The 24990-nt window shown below is 35.8% G+C and overlaps 2 protein-coding genes across 4 annotated transcripts; one reads left to right on the top strand and one right to left on the bottom strand.

Annotated features, from left to right (window-relative positions):
- The first annotated feature begins 4794 nt into the window (after positions 1 to 4794).
- On the top strand, positions 4795 to 5602 carry LOC146148681 (ankyrin repeat domain-containing protein 39-like). The gene is made up of 3 exons (XM_083388362.1): positions 4795 to 5127; positions 5188 to 5394; positions 5458 to 5602. Exons 1-3 carry the CDS (start codon positions 4936 to 4938, stop codon positions 5500 to 5502), a joined length of 444 nt encoding a protein of 147 aa, XP_083244488.1. The 5' UTR covers positions 4795 to 4935; the 3' UTR covers positions 5503 to 5602.
- On the bottom strand, positions 5577 to 24541 carry LOC146148680 (LIM and senescent cell antigen-like-containing domain protein 1). 3 transcript variants are annotated; one of them, XM_083388361.1, is made up of 9 exons: positions 24411 to 24541; positions 13075 to 13237; positions 12939 to 13005; positions 12683 to 12875; positions 12417 to 12494; positions 12210 to 12350; positions 11984 to 12135; positions 11796 to 11871; positions 5577 to 5921 (listed from the first exon to the last, which is right to left on the bottom strand). In XM_083388361.1, the coding sequence occupies exons 2-9, from the start codon at positions 13228 to 13230 to the stop codon at positions 5807 to 5809; spliced, it is 978 nt and encodes a 325-aa protein (XP_083244487.1). In that variant the 5' UTR covers positions 13231 to 13237; positions 24411 to 24541; the 3' UTR covers positions 5577 to 5806. The 3 variants fall into 3 exon arrangements, with proteins under 3 accessions (XP_083244487.1, XP_083244485.1, XP_083244486.1); XM_083388359.1 differs by lacking the exon at positions 24411 to 24541 and adding an exon at positions 17345 to 17960; XM_083388360.1 differs by lacking the exon at positions 24411 to 24541 and adding an exon at positions 16503 to 16885.
- Positions 24542 to 24990: the final 449 nt, after the last annotated feature.

Below are 24990 nucleotides of genomic sequence, written 5' to 3'. Positions count from 1 at the left end.
GATGATTGACGCTTGGGTCGTGCTCAAAAAAGTTTGAGAATCACTGCTATAGGAAGTATATGACAATAACACAATTGCAAACACTCAAGACCCGTCCTTTATGGGTAAACAAAAACGTCCGACTCAAGACAGAAACGTTCTATTTCAGTGGTTCTCAAACTTTTTTTACAAACTTACGCATCGGTCCCCCAGTAATTTTTTTAATTGCTCACGGTCCCTTAAAAATACACACAAAATAAGAATGGTATCGAGGGACGGGTGCACTTGCTTTTTTTGCTATCAGCTCGGCTATGTTAACCTCTAACCAGTCTAACGAATCACTTTATTTGAGTGAAGCAATCACGAACAGTTTTAAAACCACGACCGTACACTCGTACAGCCCACATTGCCAGCGCAGCAAGCTGTAAAAACGCAATTCTCATTAGCGCAATGCAACACTATGACGTGACAATGGACAATTCAACTTGAAGCGTATAATAGCGTGAATAAACAATTAATAATAATCAACTTGGTTTGGTGAAGTAATTTCTTTAATTAGGAGCGTCGTGTTCATTTTTTGTTGGGTGCTTCGCGGTCCCAGAAAATTGTCTCACTGTTCTAAGCCACTATAGGAGTTTTTGACCACAATAATCTACTAAACGACTCGGGACACTATTTGACCTATGACCAACTGGCAGTTAAGTACAAATTCCACCCAAACAATATAGATTTTAAAACCTTTATTAAAATGATCGCTGCTCTCCCACCTGAGCGGGACCACTCCACGGCAGGCTCCCCAGCCGATACTAAACTAGTCACCACTTTAAGGCAGATAGGTACAACTCACCAAAAACTTTATACAATGAGATCAAAACATACACTACTGATCGTCCGCATAAAGAACAACGCGGGAACGGGATTTAAATCTTGTACCGGTACCGAACACAACTCCTTGGGACAGGTTATATGAAAACACTTGTAAAGCCACAATTGAAGCTAAACTGCGATCCTTTCAATTTAAACTTAATCTTCGTGCGATTGTGACCAATGATATGCGCTATTCTCTTTTGATATAAGTGAAACCAACCGGTGTGTATTTTGCAATTTAAAGTTTGAAACAATTTCTCATGTGTTTTTCTATTGCGAACATGTTGTAAAGTTTTGGGAAGAAGTCACTGCATGGATTTCATCAAAAAATTTTATATCCCTACAAACCATTCCAGTTACTGTTCTTTTTGGTACTGTAAATGAGAATGATTTGCTAAACTGTTTACTGATTTGTGCTCGCTTTGTGATTTATCGATGTTGTAGATGTGGTTGATAATGAGAATCATTTAATAGTCTTTTGCCCGATGTACCAAACTCACAACTACAATGTAGATACTGCATTCAAATTGAATTGTTCATCTTCTGCTTCATACTTCTAATATGCTTCGTATTAAACCTTAGCTCAGAAAACAATCACTCGACCTTGCAGCAGCAACCATTCTGTTTATTAACTGGACACGACGGGATATAAGCAATCCGTTTTATACACAAAATTCAGAAGAGAAATTTCTGTACGAGAAAAACATTATGACGCAGCAATGACACGGCAAATTGTTATATTATTTAATAGTAATTACGTCACACGGGTGTTGGCTTTATCGCCTTTCTTTCTCAACATATCTCCTACAAGGAAGTTAGAATCTATCCATATAAGTACACAAAAACAGCTTCTCTAACAGTAAACACAATTTCAAATCTTTGTTTTGAAATATGGCTATCGTGCTAGTTCTCAAACGGCCATTTAGGTCGCACATTCAAGGACAATATAAGGACGGATGTATATGTCAATTTTGCTATTCGTCATCTGTGAACAAGTGGCCAAGCTGTTTCGCAAGGCACTGGCAATACCGGAAGTTTTTACTAAAACGCACACAGTAACGATTCGTCAAACATTACATTTTCCAGTTTAGACACATAATGATCTTTGATAAATAGATACATTATTACATTTTTGATAAATATACAACAGGATGTTTTGGTAAGGATGCATTATAACAATTTTGATAAATAGACAACGGAATAAGGAGGGGCGCATGTTTTTGTTATTTGTTAATTACTTAAAACGATAAATTAAACATCTAAAATGGCCACTGTAGTTACAATGTAAATACGCCAAAACTTTTCCTTCTTTATTAATGTTTAAGAACATATGGTAAAACAGTAAAAAAATCAGAATACCATATCGCGCTAGAAAATAAGAATCTCGCTGCTTTTCGAGTTAAATGGTCCAGTCTGTAAACGTATACCGGTACCATAGTTGCCATATTTTTCTGACAGTAATCATCTAGATTTACCAAAAAAATAATCTAAAAACATCTAGATTTTTATGGAGAAATCTAAAAAATAATCTAAAAATGATTTTTGAACATATTCAATACTTTTGGACAAAAAATCAAAAAATCAACAGCTTAATGTCGTATAAAGTTGCATAAAGGGACTTGCTTGATGCTTTAGATTAAAGATTTCAGTTTTATAAAACATTTTACTGAACATGGCGAGTTACTGAAATTTCAAATTTATATCTCATCATTTTTTTTTCAATTTGCAAAAAAAAAAACTTTTGAAATTACTGAAATATTTATCGTCAATAGCGAATCTGTCACTAATTTAGCATATACAATATTTTTTTATAATAATCTAAAAAAACATCTAACATCTAGATTGTATAATCCTACATCTAGATTAAAACCAAAACATCTAAATCTAGATTAAAATAATCTAGAATGGCAACTATGACGTATACCTGTCGCTTCTTATTTAGTGCTATCCACCTTTTATCTCTCGTGCGTCTTTTTTTCCGCCTTGTAACTTATTATCGCGTAATAATAATAATAATATAAAAAAAAAATTATTATCTATTCAAAACATTTGGACGCCGAAAATGTATCGGAAAAACATTATTTCAAATATAGCAAATCGCCGTTAGCTACACACACTAAAACCTAAAATGCAAGAATATCCAAGAGTAATTATCTGTTTTCACAATAGGGGAATTCCCATATTTTGATGATTAACTGCTAAACTTCGGTAGACTTATTAGTGAGAAATACATTTTCACACTACATTTAGTTTAGTCGCTGCCGGTCTTTAACCGGATCACTGTGGGGTTTGTGTCCTGGCATTTTTTTTCCGGGTAAAACCGTTTTTTTTTTGCCAGTATAAAAACTAAAATTATTACTAATACTGACACTTACAGGGAGTCGAACCGTTTGACTTTTCCGTTCAGGTTCGGTTCGGGTTCAAGGATTTTTTCGGAATCCGGTTCAGCTCCGGTTTCGGTTCGGAGTAATTTAAAAGTTCCGGTTCAGCTCCGGTTCGACCATCGCTATTTCAAAACCGGTTCATAAAGCTCCGGTTCAGATACAATTTAATTTGCGTTAAATCTCAAAATGTGGGTCGATAAATGTAGAGAATAAAGTTTGAATTGTAAAAGTTACGTGACGTATTAAAAAAACAGCAACTCATTATTGAAATATCTAAAAAATAAAAAATCAACGATTTTGATCATTCAATATTCATATATTTTTCATGAAATTTCGAATATGGCGTAACTTGACTCTGTAAAATACAAGTTGTGACGTCATGGAGGAGCGAACCGCTTTTATTTACAGGTTCGGGTTCGGTTAAGGTTCAGGTACTTTCAAATTATTCGGTTCAGTTCCGGTTCGGCTCCTCAAATCTTATAAAAAACGGTTCAGGTTCGGTTACGGTTCGGATAAAATTGACCCAAAACCGGTTCATAAAGTTGGTTCGACTCCCTGGACACTTACCTATTACCTACACCAAAACCAAACAGCTTGGCGCTCTTTCACTTCTGAACGTGAAAAGTTATGCAAAAAACAAAATTATACCGCAAACAACGCATATTGTTTGGGTTAGGGTGCGGGTTTGGGTGAGGGTGGGTCAAGTAATATTATGTTTATTATTAATAATAACTTGACCCACCCTCAACCAAACGCTAACCCAAAACAATATGCCTTGTGGTATGCGGCATTTTAAGAAAGTTTTTTTTTTATTAATTTTCACGTACATAAGTGAAAGAGCGCCAACAGCTTGAACTCGACTTTTCATAACACTTTTTAAGTCATTAATTTTGTCTCCCTAGTACACTACAGTTTTTCTTAAAGTAAGGGTCCTACAGGCGTGATTATAATCTAATAAAAGTTAACCAAAGAAAAAGTGATCACGAGGGCGCTGGTCTAGAATCCTACCACATTTTTTAGTTTTTCTAACATTAATTAAGTTGGCGCTTGGGGTTTGGTTGGTTAAGCATTCTCTTTATTTCTCCCTTGCCATTATTAACTTTTTCTTATTGAATTAAATTATTGCTTGCTAAGTATGAGAGTCATTCCCTTCAAAAAAATCATATGTAAGTTTAAGTCAAGGTTAGCTGATTATAGAACATTATTAAAGCTGATTAGTTTAGTAAATATGTCAGTGGATCATTTTGATGAAATGTTTTAAATTTTAACTCTTCGCTAATAATTGATTAATTCAACTAAAAACTAACATATTCCCTACTATTTTCAGTCTCAGTGTTCACAAAACTCACATTTAGCTTGCACTCAAAAAAATGTGGGAACCACTGTCCTACATGTTAGTTCAATTTGTATAATATTGACATAACTGGTATAACCCTGACTTTAGCTTACAATACAAGTATAAAGTTAACATCGAACAACATGTCAAAAACTAGCTAATAAGGAGCCTTTAGTTGGTAATAAGTCTTTATATTTAAGTTAGATAAGACTAAATATATATATATATGCTGCTAACAAGTCTTGACTCTGGAAGTGTAAGATCATCTGTACACATTACACATGTGCACAGATAGTTGAGTAGCATTTATTATGTTTTTAGTAGGCCCCGTTTGCAAACAAATGAAATACTTAAATTATATGATGAATAATGGAAAATGAGCATGGTAATAGCTGCAGCTGTAAAAATGGAGTTGGTGGTCTTTATCAAAATTTAAATGAAATGGACTTTGCCAGAGGGCCTTGGAATGCAGCATCTACTGGTGATATTTTTGCAGTTATAAAATACTTGAAAAATGGTGGGGACCCCAATGCAAAAGATTCAGCTGGATATACAACTCTAGTAAGTTGGTTTTGCTAGCCAGAAAGTGTGTTCTAAGTTAACTGCATGGCATTTTCACAGCATTATGCAGCCTCACGAGGATCTTATGAAATATGTGAAAATTTGCTTGCACATGGTGCATCAACAAATTCTATAACCAGGGCTGGTAAATCTACAGCTCTTCATAGAGCAGCATCTAAAGGACACAAAACTGTTGTGGAATTATTGTTACAGCATGGAGCATGTAAAGCCCAACTTGATGCAGATGGAAAAAGTCCTTTGCAAAAAGTAATAAATGATAATATAACTTCAGTATATAATGGCAAGACCAACGTACTATTTTATTTGCAGGCTTTGGAAAACAATGAAGAAGAAATAGCTGAAATGCTAACGTAAAAACAGTTGATGTAATTAACAAAAACTGCAATTCTAACTTATTTGAAATGTTTATCTTCTTAATTACAAAAACAATAAATGATATTTGTTTATTGTGTAATATGCATATTGTACAAATATTTATGCAACTGTAATTGGTAGTAAGCATGCAGCAATAATTACAACAATATTAAGTTTGACAAATAAAGTTGAACACTATTCAACCATGTTAAATTTCTCAAAGAAGAAAACTTGTTTATCTTGAGTAGTATAGCATTATGTAACAAAAATACTATGCGCAACATCATTTCAGATAAATATTACTTTACTGACGCCGTTCAGAGTCTGCAGCCTTCTTAAGCCGTTTTTTCAGCTCTAATGGAAACTTCTCATAACACTTTCTGCACACCGGCTTCATGTCATACTCAACAAACTTGTTCCTAAGAAAATAATGTAATAAACTTTTTTTTTAGAACCTAGGTTTTGTCTTAATACCTCTTTAGCAGTAGTTCTTAACCTTTTTTATCTGCTGCACTCCCCTTCGGTAATTGCCCTGTACCTTGCGCCCCCTATTTTTTTATGTCATATCAGTAAGACAATATAAAAATACAAAAGTTGATGCTCAATCGAGAGAAGTGCGAAAAAAATTGTGTTTATTTGGTTGAAAAGCCGTCTACAAAATGCGCTATAGGGTTACTCAAGGTCAACTTTAGGCCAATATTCAGCGAGGTTATGCAGAGCATAATTGTCAAGAATTCGTTATGTCAATAGTAACTTAGTATACTTTGCAGTACATTATTTGACTGCATAACAAGATCATGTTAGTCAAAAAAGAAGCACTAAAACCCAACAATGCTTTAAAAAACAGGACCGAATTGCTTAAGACTTTTGTGTGCAGTGTTTCATTGTACTCACTATTGGCAAAAATATAAGTTTTGGCAACCACCTGGACAGTTGACATAATACAGTTAACAGAACTGCTTCAAAATGACAGTTGTTAAGAATGTTAAACATATGGGAGATGTTTTTATTATAATGTACACATGTTAGCAAATGTGGCGGGGTTGGGAGGAGGTTTGGGTGTACGAAACCCTCCCTTTTCGTAAAATGTTTTTCATGTAATTGGGTCACGCGTCTGCAGATAATGCAAACTCAAATCGACGTTTTCCGTCTTTTGTTTAGTCGACCGTAAACGTACGATATTTTTTCTCTTTCGTTATTCGTTCAGGTAGGCTGATTGGCAATGGTGGATTCTACAATTGACTACGCAAAGTCAAGCTTTTTAGTTTTTTATCGCGGTATTTTTTTAACTGAAGCAGATTCTTTTAAAAGGTGGTTAACTGTTACTTTCGAAGCGGCCTTTTTATGTGGTGATTATTACCGCAAAATTATTCTCTATAAACATACTACAAGACCACGACCACGTACTTAGTGTGCAATTGACACTACTTATTTTCCCTCAACCGCAGCTTGTATTTTAGCTGACTCACAGCTCGGTGATGTTGCAGATGTTGCACTAATCGTGGCATAATAACACCCGGGAAAACCAATCTTCGTTTAGTATTGCAGGTGGCGAGAGACGTAGTAATTTAGCGTGGTCCAGTTCATGGAACTTAGGAAAATGCGCTGCTGATAATAGTCTAAAGATACCAAAATCCATTACACATACCGTATACCGTCTTGGTTTAGTTTTTCGCCTGAAGTTAACGATTGCACACTAAGAGGTTTCGACGCACGTGTTCGCTTTGCGTAAAAGTTTGGTTTTGCTCACAATGGCCAAGATTCCAAGTCTGGCGCTCGTGGAGTGCGGAGCGAAAAATGGCAAGCAGAGCAAGTTACGCTCAGGCAGTGAATAAAAATGCGGCCAGCTTTAAGAGGCCGAATTGCAAAAAAAAAGTATGAGGACAGTTAATTTATTGAAAAGAGACGAAATTCTAAATCTTTTTAAAAAGTATGGATGCGAGGCCAAAACGTCGACATAACTTGCACCAATAGACAAAATGTTTTGGAACTTTACACAAAGCTATGCACAGCAGAATCAGTTAAATTTGTTAAACTATACGTAAATGACAAGATTAACATCGCAGTTGGCTGGGTGCCTATCTCTTTCCCCAGTGAACTCATAGCAGAAGAAATATCGGCAAAATATGGAAAAGTTGAAAAGGTGACACACAGGAAAGACAAGGTTGGGTTGCTAACCGGAATGAGAATCTTGACAATGAATTCAACGGACGTGGAAGAAAACCCTTTATTATATTAGGATGGCGGACTGTGAATTTTACGTAACATATCATGGGCAAGTGTTCACTTGCAAGTATCGTGACGAGAAAGGTCACAAACAAGCAAACTGTCCCAAACGCCAAAAAGATTTTCCTCGGCTAGCAAAAAGACAAGAAGAGCACAAGCAAGCCAAAGCACACGGAGAGACAAACGATAACGCAGTTGCCCCCCAATCTAGCGCTGGCGTCAACAACGCTGATAACAATCCACACTCTACAACAGCCGTAAGCAGCATTCTAAACGATGCAGATAAGAACTCCCCGGACTTCAACTCTGAAAACAACGCAAACAACAAGGAAAAGGCTGCAACGAAGCCCAGATGAGCTTCCTAACAGCAAATCTATTAGCCTATGTGCGACCAGAATTTCGCTGACATGCCCTGGCTGCCAAGCTGAAGCTGTGGTTTTGGCTCAGTCGAAAACTTTCGTTTGCTGGAGTTGTTCCAACAAGTATTCCGTAGCAATGAAGTGCTGCACGGACGAGTTATTTCTGGGTAAAGAAACATGTCAATGTCCTTCATGCGAAGGGACATTGAGACGTATGCCGTGCTGCGATGAGCTCCAGCCAGAATACAAGACGAAGGAAGATGTGCTTGAGTGCATACAGTGCGAAAGGTACTCTGTTGTCTGTAATTGTTTTACTGTTAACTCGCTACCTAAGGTTACCATGTGTAAAGCGTGTAGTAATACCCACTGCAAGTATAAGACCGTCAACTGTAGTTGCGGGAAAAAGCATTTCCTATGGGTCCCAATAAAGCGTTTAGATGTGAATGTGGCATGGAGTACGAATGGGACATAGATATTGGTGTTGGACCCGTTTAAATACTATTTTTATGTCTTTAAATATTATTTCACACAACGTTCGACGTTTAAACATCGCTATGAAAAGAAAATCGATTTTTAATTTTTTACGTCGTAAAAAGTGTCACGTTGTCCTTTTGCAGGAAACCCATGCTAGTGCTAAGCACGAAAAGTTATGGGGTATGAAATGGGGAGGGGAAGCGTTTTGGGCGCACGGCACCTCAAGCAGTAGAGGGATGGCAATACTAATCGACAGAAACTTATCCTATTCCGTCTCAGGCACACGGGTAGACCAAGAAGGTCGATACTTAATGGTTGAAATGACAATAAATGCAACCCCAATAGTAATTGTTAATGTTTACGCGCCGAATAAGGACGATCCAGAATTTTTCATCAATTTATTCGCCGTACTTAAAATAAAATAAGAAAGGTAATCACTTATTATAAAGCAGAAAACCATATAGGCGAAACTATTAGATATGCGGCCGAACTAAAACGAAGGCTAAATATTAAGCAAATCGATTTGGAAAAACTGATTGGCGAGACACAAGACGCTATTTTAAAGAACTCTGAAACAGAATTAGGCGCCTTGCACGAAAAATTGTTGAAACTTAAATCGGAACTCGACCAACTAATGCTGCGCCAAACTAAAAACGCTATAACGCGAAGTAGGGCTCGCTGGGCAAAGGAGGGCGAGAAAAATACAAAATACTTTTTAAATTTGGAAAAAAGACATTGCGAAAAAAAGGGTATTAACAGACTTTTTGTAGATGATAAAATAATAACTGACCAAAACAACATTTTGGACGGCCTAGTTGACTTTTACAAGCAACTCTACAAACAAAACGGAGATCTATTGAACAAAACCTTAATCGCCTCAAAATTAAAAACACTAAATCTCCCAAAAATTAAGGCAGAACAATCAAAACTATTAGAAGCGGAAACAACAGAAGCGGAATTCTTCACTGCTCTCTGCAACATGGGTAAAAATAAAATCCCTGAGCTAGACGGTTTTCCAGCAGAGTTTTATATCACCTTTTGGGAGAATATCAAATGCGTCTATATGGCAGCTTGGCGACATACAGTAAATACAGGTAGGCTATCAGCTTCTCAGTCCGAAGCAGTGGTAACTCTACTTCCAAAAGCCTATAAAGATCACCTTCAACCGGGAAATTTTAGACCGATAACGCTTTTGAATGTAGACTACAAAATTGCTTCAAAAGTAGTTAACACCAGGATCCGAGGGGTACTAAACGGCATTATCTCGCCTGCGCAAAATGGTTTTATTCCAAAACGATACATAGGCACTAATATTCGTCTTTTGTTCGATATCATTGACTGCGCCGACTATTACGATATTCCTGGCGCGATACTGTCTTTAGACATGTTCAAGGCCTTTGACACGGTAAACTGGGACTTCATATATACAGCCTTAGCTGCTTTCGGGTTCGGGGACAAGATTATTAAATTGATCGAATGTTTTTATCAAAATCCTTCGTGCGTTTGTTAACAACAACTTTTTATCAAAATCGTACGCCAGGGAGACCCTCTCTCTCCAACTTTATTTGTCCGGTGCATTGAATGCCTTGCCGCTGCGTTAAAACAGGGCCGCCAAAACGGCATCACAATAAATAGCAAAGAATTTAAAGTGTCCCTATTTGCTGACGACACTACATTATTTCTATCGGGTAGTGATCAGGAATTTACAGAAGTCTTTCGGATTATCGACGACTTCGGCGAAATGTCAGGCTGCAAGGTCAAAAAATGTCCAAATCAAACGCCTTTTTTATCGGAACAAATCGTGAAAACTGTCACAAACCCATGGAACAAAGTGGCCTTCTATGGCCATCAGGTTCTATCAAATACTTAGGCGTTGAAATTCCCACTAGCTCGAGTAACGACGCCGATCTAATTGAAAAAAACTTCACACCACTTCTGAAAAAAATTAAAATAGTATCAAATATTTGGTCCGCAAGGGGTCTCTCTTTTCTCGGAAAAATAACAGTTATTAAGACCCTCATGATTCCAATCTTAACCTTTAAAATGAGTGTTGTCCCGGTTAATATACCCAAATGCTTTCTCTCAAAAGTTAAACGAATCCTCTTTACATTCTTATGGGGGTCCAAATGGGGGGCAAGAATGATCAATATAGATAATTATCGCGTCAGAGCGCATTTTTTTTCGCGTCAGAGCGCACCAGTAATACACCTTTTAAACCGTGGTGCATGGCAGCACGAAACGCCCAATTCTGACCCTGCCTGGAAGTTAAGTTGGTTCACTTGGCGAATTTGGCTTGTAATAAAATTATTTATTGAATGATTTACTGTAATGCATCTAGCAATTTTTTTTGTAGTAACATTGTGTTTTCCATAGCCTCTGGGCTGATTTAGCATTTTGTCTGTACTGACACAAAAATGCCAGTCCTCACGTCAAGCCGAAAGTTTACTTGATTGCTAAAGCAACCTGCTACAATGTACTTTTTAGATTTAGAGTGAACAATCACAATCCATTGTTATTATGTAATTTAATGCATTACTGTTATAATCTGGGTTAAATCAGTGTTTTTCAACCCGTGGGATGGTACGCACTTGTGCGGATGAAAAAAATTCTAGTGCGGATGACAAACGTCGTGCGGATAAAATGGTGCATTTTATTATTTTGTATGTGCAATACAGTAATCAAATAAGCTGGTATGCCCACTTATGCGTTACAGATCCAGTAATATAGTCTCGTAGTGGTTCATTGCAGTTTAAGCTATCTATTTTAAATCGGTCAAGGCCCATGGTTTTAATACACAAACCCTTACATTGAAAATAAACTAAAGGAAAAAAACAAAAAATTGCAAACTTACTGTGCTTGTTTCGTGCGGATGAAAATTTTTCGAAATAAAAAAGTGCGGATGGAAATTTTAAAGGTTGAAAAGCACTGGGTTAAATAACTTGGTATATTTAAATAAAAAATTGATAAAGAACGCTTTTAGAAACTAAAATAAGACAACATAAGCACACAACTCTAAAATAAACACGTTTCTTAGAAATAAGCACATTTGCGTTTTAAGTCCTTATAAAAAAGTTAAATATTGAAGTAGAGCTTGACCCCGCCTTGAACTATTTATGAACCCCAAACCCTAGGTTGTTTAGGTCCATAAATATTAATAATAATCTAAAATAGTTTTAAACAAACAATAGCTGACAAAGCATACTGCGTTTTTTACTAACTGGAATTTTTACTTACTTGAGGGTTAACTTCGTGTTGCAACAGGTACACTGAAAATGCTTGACACACCAAGACTTATTCAGTGCTGATACCACTAAAATTTTAAAAGAAAAAATTAAAAATATAAAACATTTTATTTCAGATTAACTAGAAATAAAATAATAAAAAAGTCAATCAGTTCTCTAGAAAAATTACTGAACAATTACCGTCGCCGTCGATTACTTCATTGCAGTGATAACAAACATCTCCAAAAAGCTGATTGTAGTGCATTTCACAATAAGCATGACCGTTTCTCTCGTAGTGCTTTTGTCCAAGAAAGGGCTTTTCACACTGCGCGCACACAAAATGCTCCACGTGCCTTCATAAAAATGTCAAAATGAAATTACAAATAGTAATAAAATTTGTAGAACAAATTGCATTTAGTAAACATACCAGTGCTTGCCCATTGCACTAACAACTCGTTCTTCAATCGGCCGTCTGCACGCTCCACATATTGGTATTCCCTGCTTGTCGTGGCAAGGAAGGCAAAACAGTTCACCCCGTAATTCTCGAGCATCTGATGTGAGTTCTTTCCTTTATAAATATTGGTAGTGTCATAGGTGACATTTGAAGGCAACAAATGTGGTAGGTTATACTTACCCACAGCTGTCACAATTAAAGTGGAACGCATGATATGGATCACCCTTGAATCGCAAAGGTTCTTCTTCGATGATTGTGCTATGCAAGAAAAACAACATTAAATTATTTTTTATGCAACCTATCATCGTTTAATACGGTTGCTTAAGGGGAAACAACATATTTAAAAATTTATTTATTTTGTTCTGAAATATTTATTTTGTTCTGCGTTTAAATATAAAACTGTTATATTGCCTATTGCTCTAACTTAAAACACCAGGAAAACTTACTGGCATTTGTTACAGACATATTTTCCTAAACCGAGTGCTTTTTCCCGGTTATGGCACGGCCGACATAAGCTACGGCCAGCATTTTTCACAAAGCCAACATCAGCAAGTGGCGAGTTACAAAGCTGGCAAGTAAAACAGTCTGGGTGCCAGTTGTTGTTCATAGCCTTGATAACTCTTCCAACAATGAACTCCTCTGAAGAATACAAAACAAATTTGACTAAATTCACTTTTTCATTTTTAGTCTTCTATTACCTACCACACTTTCCGCAACATGGTGCAAACAGCATATGAAAATCATGCTCGCAATACTTGACACCTTCAAACTGTGAAACAAAAGCGTTTCTATATAACACATAAAGTCATACTATACAGACCAAACCTAAAATACAAACCTCATAAAATAACCCTTCTGGAAATTTCTGGAAACATTGGGAGCATACGAAGCATTCTTCATGATAAATTTCCCCATTTGAATTGACCATCTGTTCAACAGGTGAAAATCCGCCTTTGCATCGTACACAAACTGCCTGGGCAAGTTGACTTGTCATACTCACGCTACAAACAGTAAAGTTAATACTAGAGTTTAATTAAGCATATTTTAATTAAATTGACATTAATAAGGTGTTTTGTTGTCGGTAAAAATCCAGGTCAACATTTTTTAAACTATCCCACAAAGTTTGAATGGGGTATTATCAGTGTTATACAAATTTAAAAAAAGTTTGTAACTTAGTAAGTAATGTTTAGGGACGCTTTAGCAACTTTCAGGCTGTTAAATACTAAAGTTAGCAACTGTGTTAAACGCTAAAATTCCAGCGTTGCTTAATGTATAACTGCATCGCATAAAACATAGATGATAATATATTCAAGGTAGCATTCTGGCTTTCTCTTGCCGGTAATGTGAGTTATAACCTTTTCAATGTTTGTGTTCACTGGTAAAAACGAAAAAAACATGTATATTGTGCATAGTAAAGGCGCTTAGCGACATTTTACCATTTGCAGCTGATTTTAATGGGGAAAGGACCTGTATTATCACATCATTCACATGTATGTAAGAAATCAAAACCTGCTTGCACTAAACAAATAATCTTAAGACGTTCTTTGCCTTAACCTTATTCTTTATTAATTAAGTCAAGCAAGTTGTCTTTAAAGCATGTTGCACGATAGATAATGTTCACTTAATTAATAGGACAGGTTTTCGAAACTCCCTGTGAGATCTAGACTGCTTCGCAAAATATACTGTAATTCAGTACTTAACAATCTTGCGGAGGCTACATTTAAGCATTTTTTAAGGGAAAAATAGAACATACCGGAAAAAAACACCTCAGTGGTTACAAATGCAAAAAAACACACGCGAATTAACACCGGGCATCCTAAAAATCTTAATATGAACTTAAAAGCTGCATACAACTCGTTAAAAAACCGCATGTGACTCGCGTGACGCGATTTGGCCACCCATAACCTAGTTTTTTTGCAGCTCTTATACGTTTAGGTTTTATTTGAGTTTTTTAGAATGTCCAGTGTTCGTTTTCGTGTAATAATTCTTTCCGATGTTAAATATTTAATACAAATTGTTTCGCGTTTTGCGCGATACTCGATTGTCTTTACAATTTGTCTTGTATGTTAAAATTTTTTTAGAATAGAAAAACGTAGCCTACATCTTATAGTTGTTTGCTGACAAAAAGCCTTTAGAAACTTACACAGCTTGATGGAATTTAAAGCATAAGTGGTGCAGTATGAATAACAATCGCTAAATGCAGTCTACGCACTATTGCTAGTATGTAAGGTGTGTTTGTAAGTGATAAAAAAGCAGATTGATATTCATTTCTGCTCATGTGCAAGGTGTGGCTCTTTGCTGTTAACCGAGTCGCTGTGGAGAAACATTATAGTGTTTCCTTAGAAAGCCAAATACATAAAGATTTCGGCGGGCCGTAATAAATTTTAACTAACAATGTATTGGTGAAAACGAGTAGATCAAAAAACTAAATCGTTACACAAATGCCAAAGAAAACCAAACTCAGGTTATTTTAGAAACAAATGTTAAACACAACGCAAAAAGAATTGCAAAAACTAATCTAGTAAATTATCGAAATAGGAAATGGGATAATTGCAAATCACCACCGAAAAAAGACACAGCAAATACTGATCAATACATTTGTCCAAATCAGAGATACACAACTATCTGAAGGTTCCAACCTAATGCGATGATCTAGACTTGCGTGGGTAATTCTGCCGGCTTCAGTACACCACATAGCCCAATGTTCCTCAACAGTTTTTTCGCGGCGACCCGAATCGTAATCGTAAATATGACAGCGAAGCTTTTGCGACCGCATTTATAAACTGAACTTTAATAGTGAACAAAATATGACAAATAACATATATAATATAATAAATTCAGAAGAAAGTAATTTGAGCCATGTCTTCGTATTTTTTTACAGTTTTCTTAAAACTTTGCAGAAAGCTTGCCCTGGACTGATCTCAATAAATCTAGCACGTTTTAACTACTGCATTCGGGGACACAATTTTATAGGTTAACAAACACTGGAGTAGGTCAATCGTAACCATAAATATAGAATCTAGTTAAAATGTTGTTCGATGCAAATCAAAACTAAATTTTGATAAAATGTTTAACTGAACGACAATTTTAAAAAGCCCATTACAGTTTTTGTCAATTTATAAACGACTTTTGCGCATATAGTATTGACTCAAAAAATATTCGCCCCTGAGAAACCTAACAACCTAATTAAACTAGGTCACACCGGGTATTTTGTTAAGTAGCGTATATATAGAAGCACAACGTGCTACTGTTTATTTTAAAATTTTATTCATTTTGTATTTGTGTGCGTTAAAATGCATATATTGCAATTTTATTACGACAATAGATTTCCCTAACAGTAAAGGCATAGCAGAATGTAGAGTCCGATACGGCCTTACACCAGTGATTTGCAACATTTTCCAACCTGCGGCACATTGTAAAAGAACAACAAATTTGCAGCAAGGTAGTAAGTAAATACCAAAATGTTATCGGTTATTTCGTGGAAGGTGCACTTTTAAGTCTCGCATGCTTGTCTACGGTACATGCTTATTTGTAATACGAATCTATAGGTTATTTTTGCAAACTGACAAAAGGTCTGCCGCATACAGTTTGAGAATTATTGCTTTAGACTTACAAATATTTAGTTATAAATGTGCTATAGGTGCCGAGCGTGGGTCTCACATGCCCTTAGGCCTCAGGAACCTTTTAGGCTAATAAATCCGTGAAAGCTATGGATTGCAAAAACTTGAGATTTAAATAGGGTTATATTGCCTATAGCTTTGTTTGTTCATATTTCAAATACATTAGCTGAGTTGGTACAAAACTTTTACCATAAGGTATAACGATTCGTACGGCACGGGGTTTTTAGGCTGAACTAATCCCCCTTGAAAGACTAAAACATACTATAAAAGCAACTAAAATTAACAAAGGAAAATAAAACAATTAATATTAGATAGCGGGCGGTATGATGTGCAGGCCTGCCTTAGGCTTGTCAATATTTTGTTAAAATGTTAACAGTGAAGTCTGTTTTTAGATAACTTACAACGAAAAACCTAAAAATTAAACTACAAAACGTAGCAAAACTTGTTAGGTCTGGTGCCACATCTTATCGTAAACTGCACAAATAAAGTTGAAGACACCACTGAGCTACACACTTTTTGTGCATCCTAATACCGAGGAACATAGCAACGACCACAAAAAATGGGCAAAACGGGTGCGCATTTAAGAAATCATTAAAATTATATATTATTTTCTATCCTGTGCATACAATGAGCTTTTATACTACACCTTGAACTTTCCACTTTATGTTCTCTTTCATGGTCTTTTCTTCTTCGAAATAGGTTTGAATCAGTTAACTCAAAGCTTTTTAGATGGGCGTTGCCGTTGACTGACATACCTTGTTAAATTTACTTTATCGCATATTTGTAGAAAATGTATAATTTCGCATTATCAATCAAAGGACGCAAAGTTGCAACTGTTTTAAGTAGACTTTATATATAAATAACGGTATCACGTTCTAATGCATTTTAACTGTTCTTGTGGGTTTTTTTGTTGGTGCGTCAGTCACTGTTCTCTAACACATATTCTGCTTCAAATAATATTGTACATAAGTTAAAATTCAGCGTATTATTACACTGAAGAGGTTGCATATAATACTGCGCTCGATTGATGTTCACATACAAAAACACTTTGGCAAACGACTGACAAGGAAAAAACGCCAACAGGCAGCAACGCACCGGAACGTATTTGCTTGGTTTACTTCAAACAAAAGTGACGCTATTGTACACACTCGAAAGGGCGCGCATCAGAAAAAACAGTCTTATGTAGTGGTTCTTAACTAGTTTAGTGCCGTTACTCTCGAGAAGAACTTTCAATTACCACTTAAAAAATATTGGAAATTATTAGGTACAATCACTCAATAGATAAACATTACTAAAATGCCCGTATAATTTGCATTTGAATACCATAACTGGAAGGCTGGACACTAATTGTTGCCTTTAGCGGTCAAATATGACATCTTATAACAGCCTATGAAGCCTAATTTGGGTATATATACTATTCATGCAAAATTCCGCATGTTAGAGAGATACTGTTGTTGGAAAATATGTAAATAACGCTTCTGCGATTACCTTGGTATTAAAGGTTTGAACGAATCAATGTGCCTCAATCCACCTACATCGACCTCTCCTTGAGATGCGGTCCGTTTCTTTTCCTTTACCTGGGCTTGCTCGAATTCGTACGTTTCCGCTGCAACTACTGGGGTTGGTTCTTTTGCCTTGTTGATTGACAAAACAACAACGTCGGCGCTTGATCCATTGTTATACATTTTAAGCGAATGAAAAAACTGAATAGCCTTCCTTATTGCTCACAGCCTGACAGAACAAAACAAAACGTGCTAACAAAATACACGCACGACCATAATTGGCGCTATCCATGATAATATATCCATTTCCGCTTCTTATTACGTCATTGTTCTCAAGATTGCCAATTTCGCTTGTCTAAATTAGATTGATGTGGAATATAGAAAACGTTAACATAGAAACGTAAAAGTTGCATACTTAAAACGCAACTTTATATTTAGGTTGGTGAAAATCATCATATAAATGTTTTCAATTGCGCTGTAAACTCGAAACACTCCATTACAGCTGTATCAGTACCTAACAAAAGCAGTAAATAAAAAAAAATTATCAATTAGCAGTGTCGACTGCCACCATATTATCTTTTGATGAGCAAATAGCAACCGTACGACAAAGAAAACCCTTTAACGATGTTCTGCAGTCTGCCATTTTTCGACTGTGACTTTAGGCGCAAGTGGTTTGCTGAACAGACACGATGGAATTTCTTTTCGCACAAAACGCGCCGACGTTTATACCATATATGGAAGTTACATTCTGGCAACACTCTTGACGTTGCGACTGCGTGCATACTATTGTGGTTTGATTCTGTTCGCTTTAATAAAACAACAACACAAAATACACAATTTATCCGTCATTTGTTTTCTGCAAAAGTTACCTTTAACCAACAATAAACTTAATTAACAACGGGAACACACAATAAGACCTAAAAAGCAACAATATCTAAGCCAGAAAAATCTATAAACCGTAGTATTAAGACCAACGACATAATAGAGACTAATAAAGCAGTACAGAATAACATCAAACCGGCTGAATAAGACCTAAATCTGTCGAAATACGTCCTAAATAACACCTGAACTGTAGGTAGAAGGTATGTGACGATCGGGGGCCGTCGGTTTGGCATCGGCCGTTTTGGACGCCCTAGTTTGACAAGCGCCATTAGGGTGCCTCTGTTTTGGCACCGGATTTTAGGTCCTGTTAAGGGTTATTGGTGGGTTATGGGTCGGGTTAGAAAATGGGTTAGGGTCGAAATTATAAGATGAGTTAGTAAAGTATTTATGGGTGGGGTTTGGGGTTAGGTAAAGTATTAGGCCCGGTTCCATTCAGGTCGTATTCCGACGGATTTTTTTTATTTCGATTTAGACGGTACGACGAGTCGACGACCACCTATTTCGGTCTTATTCCGAACTGTGTTTTATTCCGACGTTGATGTTGTTATAATCTCGGTCTTATGGCTTGAGTCCATGTTGGTCAATATAAAGCTAACATGTAATGCTAACACAGTGCTAATATTCTATTGGAACGTTCGACTTTTCTATGTTAGAAAATAATAAAAACGAATGAAAAGCCGTTTCACTACTCTACGTGGAACTTTTCTTACATTTTTTTTGTTATCTGGTACACAACCATTTAAAAAACAGTGCTGGTCAACCAGGTCATCACTATAACACTACACTTATTCCAATTGGCACAATTTCGAGTGCTACTTTTATTGTATAGACCAACCTCGCAGTTTGTTGTTAGATTTTCTTAAAATAATACTTGCTGATTTATAAACTTAGTTTTTACCAGTTGTTATAGCTTGCGGTTAACTGCTTTCATAAGCATTACCTTTTTCACGGTCAGGGCATTTCGAGGCGCTGTTTTATAATTACTGCCACATGTTATTCCCCACTTTAGGTTGTAAGTTAGATGTATAGTTATTTGCATACCAGACCAAGTAGGTAGAAAAAAATGCTTGTAGGGCAAAAAATGGCTGATTATTTTTTTCGAGAAAAACTCAGGTCATCGCTATGAACCTATTAAACGCATGCCGCTCGAATTTGTCTGCGTAAGGTTTGGGTCGCACGTATTGGGCAATCTGCGGTTCGCCTACAACCTGTTAAGATCGTATGGTGTATTGACGTTGTTTTTAAACCAATTCGTATATGATATGCTTCCACGCACTTCACAACCTCGGCATCTCCGACCGTTTCCTATGCCTCGATGCATAACTGAGCTTCCCCATTCTATTTGCTTTTTAAACAAGCTTTCTGAGCTTTCCATACCTGGCGTGATAATTCGTTGGTTGTTCTACTACACTTGTCTCGGCAAGGGATGGATGCAAATCCCCGGTGTATTGCATCTCAACAACACATTTTTTTATGGTGGGCACCTCTTCAGAGAGTTTCGCTGGCTTGCTCAATTCAACTGGTCGATCTTCCACTTCCGTCAGTAGTCTTTACTTGACAATAGTCGAAGTATTTTGCATATTCTTTGAGCTTCGTTTTGATTGGTTTTTAATACCGAAGTTGAGTAAATTGAACTTTTAATCTCTTTATTTCGAGCTGATATTATTTTTTCTTTTGTGCTTTTTCGGCCTAGCTTTGCTCGGAGTCTATGGCTGCTCCGCGGTCTTCGCAGACTACCTCGGGACAAAGGTGCACCTCTTAAGCAAGACATTTATTGGACATTATGACATCAGTATAATGCAAAAACACATGTACACCAAGTCCTCGCATTGGCTACAACTTGTCTCTAACACTTGAGATTGCAAGCTGTGCTCAAAATGCGTGTGATTCGCTTGGTCTTCATCCGACGAATGTTAATGCTATACAACGCAATATGAAACTGCACTACAATCGAGCAGAAAGAAAGCACTCAGCGCCAAGGAAGGTTGCCAAGCGTATCGCTAAACAGTTCAAAATAAAAGGAATGCAAAAATTAAATTTGTGAGACTGAGTATGAACTGAATACACCGAAATACAGGTTTGTGATACTTTAATTTCACACATGGTTTAATTTCGCATTATTTTACGTATTTCGTATTGTTTGGATAAATAAGATCCCAATATAACATAGAAAATTAGCAACGAATAAAAATGCAATCCAGCGATCCAATATTGTTTTTTTTTGCTTAAAAACATGCTGATAAAGCCTGTGAATGATACAGTTTGCTAGTTTGAGCAAAGTAATGACTTCAATTGTTATCAAAGGGACGCAATACCTTTGTCCAAGCATTGGGTATCATTTCGGAATAAAATAAAAAGGACCACACTTTTCTAGTTAATACATCCAAGTCAAATGACTACACTACATAGAAACTCCAACATTTTTTTCAAATCCAACCTTAATTGAAGTAAAGCCATATGTTTTCCCCTGCCAAAAAAACATTAACACTACATTGTAGATCAGTACATCTTAACAATATTGCACATCAGCCAACTTTGATTGCTTTATATAAAGTACAAAAAATGCTGAAATGCGTAATTCAAACACCATAATAATGTTTCTCTTTCTGCTGCCAGTATTCCAGATCTTAACAATAGGGCCTAAAAAAGGTTGTTTGTTTACTCATTTAGAGATATGCATGGCGCAAAGATGATCCTTTTTGTTTGCTTGCAATTAATACTTACAACAAATTTGTTGTTTTGTGTGTTTTTTGTGAACTTAATTGGCTGGGCATTGATATATCTTTTTTATGGCTAATCCAAATTAGCAGTAATTTCAGCCTGGTGTAACCATTAGCTACCAACCAACCACCTAGTGTTGACATTGGCACAAAAATTATTAATACAAAAACTATATATATAAACTTGTTTTTACTACACCGGTGCCTTGTAAGGGCTTACCAAAATCAGTCAGCCTATTCAGGATTATATCCCAAGCAAGGCCAGGCTACAAAAAAAACTGTGTTGAGGTTTGTACCTCCGGTCATGCAAGGACCGTCACTCTACCAACTGAGCTACACGAGCTTAGAGGGGAGCACAGTCAGAAATGACAATTAGCACTACTGCCTGCTGCATCCTGTTGAACATACAACCTCATCAAAGAGGATCAACAGCGCATATTAGCAACTGAAACTACATACACACAAAGTGTATTCTTCAATCAGGCCCTTGAGTCATAATGGCTCAAGATAAAGACACAAATTAATTATATAGTACACTGGATGTCTTCAGAAAGGCTTACCAAAATCATTCAGTCAATTACAAAAACAATAGCGATGCCATACAATACCAACCAAGTTGAAGCAACATTACAGTGCTCCAAAAGAATAGTACATAAAAATAAAATTGTTCAAACAGTCTTAGTTTGGCATCAATTTGCTTTAGCATTAGGAAATTTAGTTTTATCCCGTTGTTAAACTACTAGTTTTTATTATATTGACTATAAAATTAAAATAGCTGTGGTTGATTGCAAACCATGGCTAAAATCCCTATCCTAATTTGGAAAATAATGGGCAAAATACCATCCTAGTACTGACAAGAACCGAATCTACCAATTAACATCAGGTATCTGCTCTAATCAGATATTACCGAGCATTCTTAGTTAGTGCCACAGGCACCAAACAAAAATATAGTGTGCTTTTTCTTTAAATGTACAAAATGCTTATTTACTAGTGATAACTACCTAGGGGTGATAATTTTTTTACTTCAAAAATGAAAAATTTTGACATATTTTAGGAATATATTACCTTAAACCAGTGATTCCCAAACTGTGTGCCTCTAGAGATTGTCAAGTGTGCCGCGAAACTTTTTGTAATTTTGGAAAAGAGAGTATTTGTATTACCAATAGGCATACACGCAAATATTTTAGACTTAAATATGCACTGCCACTATTCATTACAAATTAATAATTTTGAGACATTTACATATCGCTTGTCGGGCAACTGTAAAATTACCCCTATTGTTGTTCTGTTAAAAGTGTGCCGCGAAATTGTTAAGATTTGTTTAGTGTGCTGCGAGCCGAAAAAGTTTCGGAACCACTGCATTAGTGTCTTTGCATTGTCAGTCACTCGCTTTTGATGTTTTACTGATGATCAGTGGAACACAAATAAGTTTTTTTCAGGTTTAAAACGCATATCTCATGGAAATGCCACCCAAAAGAACACAAAGCATATGCTCTTAAATACATTTGTCAAAATCTGAGATTCACAACTTAGTAAAGCAAAGTCGAAGTTCGGTGATCCTAAAGCATTTTTATTCATTGTACTCTAATCATACACAAAAAGTAAAAGGCTTTGCATTAATAGCAAAAATCAAATTCATAAATATTTCAAAATATCTGGTGGCACCCTTGAGCTTTAGAAATAGCATCCCAGAGTGTCGCGGCAACCTGGTTGAGAACCACTGCATATTATATTGTATATTGCTCTAATGCAAATATAATACATTAACAGTTTAAATGTTGTTAAATGTAATTCAAAACAAAATTTTTATACAATGTAAACCAAACGACAATTTCATAACTAGCCTATTACAGTTTTTGTTAATTTTGTAAGGATTTTATGGCATTTTGTAAATGATTTTGATAATTTTGATTAATTTTTATCCAACATGTAAATTTTGACAAAATTTTAATTATTTTTAAAAAGACAAGATAAAAATCGCCCTAGTACTTGCGAATCAGATTTAGCGCTTCTGTATATCAATTACTAATGAAAAAATCCAGTGTGTCTCTCTAACAAATTGCAAATGCGCGCGATAAAACAACAAGGACAACATATAGTTGGTGTACTCTGCCATAACAGAGAAATGATTTAGGTTCTAAACGGTGTCTGTCAGTGAACAAAATACTACCTACCCAAAACACAATTACTATTCACAATACTCATAATAACAGCAATTAAGTTGCTGGTCGTAGCATACCGTCTGAAAAGTAGTCTCGAATTTTGTGGCATATATACCTCTATTGTTGTAATTGCTACGACAAACTGTTTTACATTGGTCTTCACTGAATGCTTATGCGCAGTGTTTTTTAAGGTGTTTGGGGGACCGAAACGGTTCCCCAAATTTCTCCAGCGGTTTCCCAAATTTTGGACTTGCACATTTTTGGTACTTAAATGAAACACTTGCGGTCTCTTAAAACTACTTAGCGGTCACCCAAACAAAACCTTGAAAAAAACCCTGCTATGCGTACCATTTTTTTATCGTGCGAATGTCACAGTGTTTTTAAGATTTAGGAATTGTTTTGTCACCTAAGCAGTATGTTATATGGCATATTAAAGTAAGAAAAAAACAGGTTAACAATACTGTATATTTTAGCTTTTTTGATGGACATTTTGGTTTACCCCAAACATAAAATTCTCATTAGCCTATAGGCTTGACTACATCAGGGTTCAGCAACCTTTTTCTAGATGTGAGTCAAAGCCCAACGTTAAATTATAATAATAAATTTCAAGTAAAAGTTTTTGTTTACATTTGAAAATTAGTCTAATTAAAATAACTAGGGCACTGCTAACCAGATGCATAAATAAAATTCTTGTAAAAAATTACACTTACACAAAGGTAAACAACCTAAAAAAATATGGGGACGGCCTCATGCCCAGTTTGTAAAAAGGTTGCAGGCCTGATGATTTACATATTGGGTGTAACTTGTTCTAATTCTAGGAAGTTTTGATTAGAGATAGACAGATATATCAGTTTACCAATAATATAGGCCAATATTTGGCTTTTACCGATATATCGGTATCGGTAAATGTAGGCCGATACTTTGGCCAATATTTTAGTACGAAAATATGATATAATTTTCCTGTACAACAAACAACTTACCCATTTTTTGATGAAAAAAATTGAGTTTTAGCATCACGCCAAGTTAATGTGCAAAATAATAGTTTAATAATTAATAAAGTGATATCGGTGGAAAGTGATATCCAGTTTTGATAAAATGCCAGAAATGTAGGGCGTCTAAAATCGCTCTGCAGACCAACGTTTGGCACCTATGTTAGTACCTATCCAACTACATTGCATGGTATACACATCACAATTGCCAGTAGTTTATTTTTTTATCAGGACCTTTATTCCATCGTAAGTTAAGTTAGTAGGCTTAAGGTATAAAAACAGTTTAGGCCTATACTTACTTAGTTATTCTTCTTTACTTGAAAAGTATGTTCTGAAGTTCTCCAGGGTTTGCTAAATATCTTCTACAGTAGAATTGATGTTAAATCTGGATTATATATTTATTTTGCTAACATAATGCAGCATTGGCCTTTACAAATAAAAGGAAGTAAATATCATTATCAATTTTTATAACAATAAAAAACGTCTGTTAACATACAAATACATCATGCAAACCAGCAAAATAGTGATTATAACATGATATAAACCAGCCAAAAAAAAACAATTCCTATTTCTAATGAGCAATACAAAATGTTTTTTACTTAGAACCAGTTTATATATTAAGGCATGTATGTTTGTTTCATAGCGAATGCAAACTCTGCAGAAAAAGTTTCAAGAACCTAAATGTAAATTCATTGTAATCCCAGTTCAGGAGATTTTTTTGTATCATTTAAGTAACAGATGAATCTAGAATCACAAATATGCGCTCTTGTATCCTTATGTCAAGCTTAGCCTGATCGAAATACTGATTTAAAAGTTTAAGCTCCTCTAGTAAAATAAACATCACAAATTGTTTTATTCACAAAAAAACTTTGATTCTCA

This window comes from Ascidiella aspersa, chromosome 4 (genome assembly GCF_963924565.1).
Source record: "Ascidiella aspersa chromosome 4, kaAscAspe10.2, whole genome shotgun sequence".
Taxonomy (NCBI): Eukaryota; Metazoa; Chordata; class Ascidiacea; order Phlebobranchia; family Ascidiidae; genus Ascidiella; species Ascidiella aspersa.
This window is presented reverse-complemented; position numbering and strand designations above follow the sequence as displayed.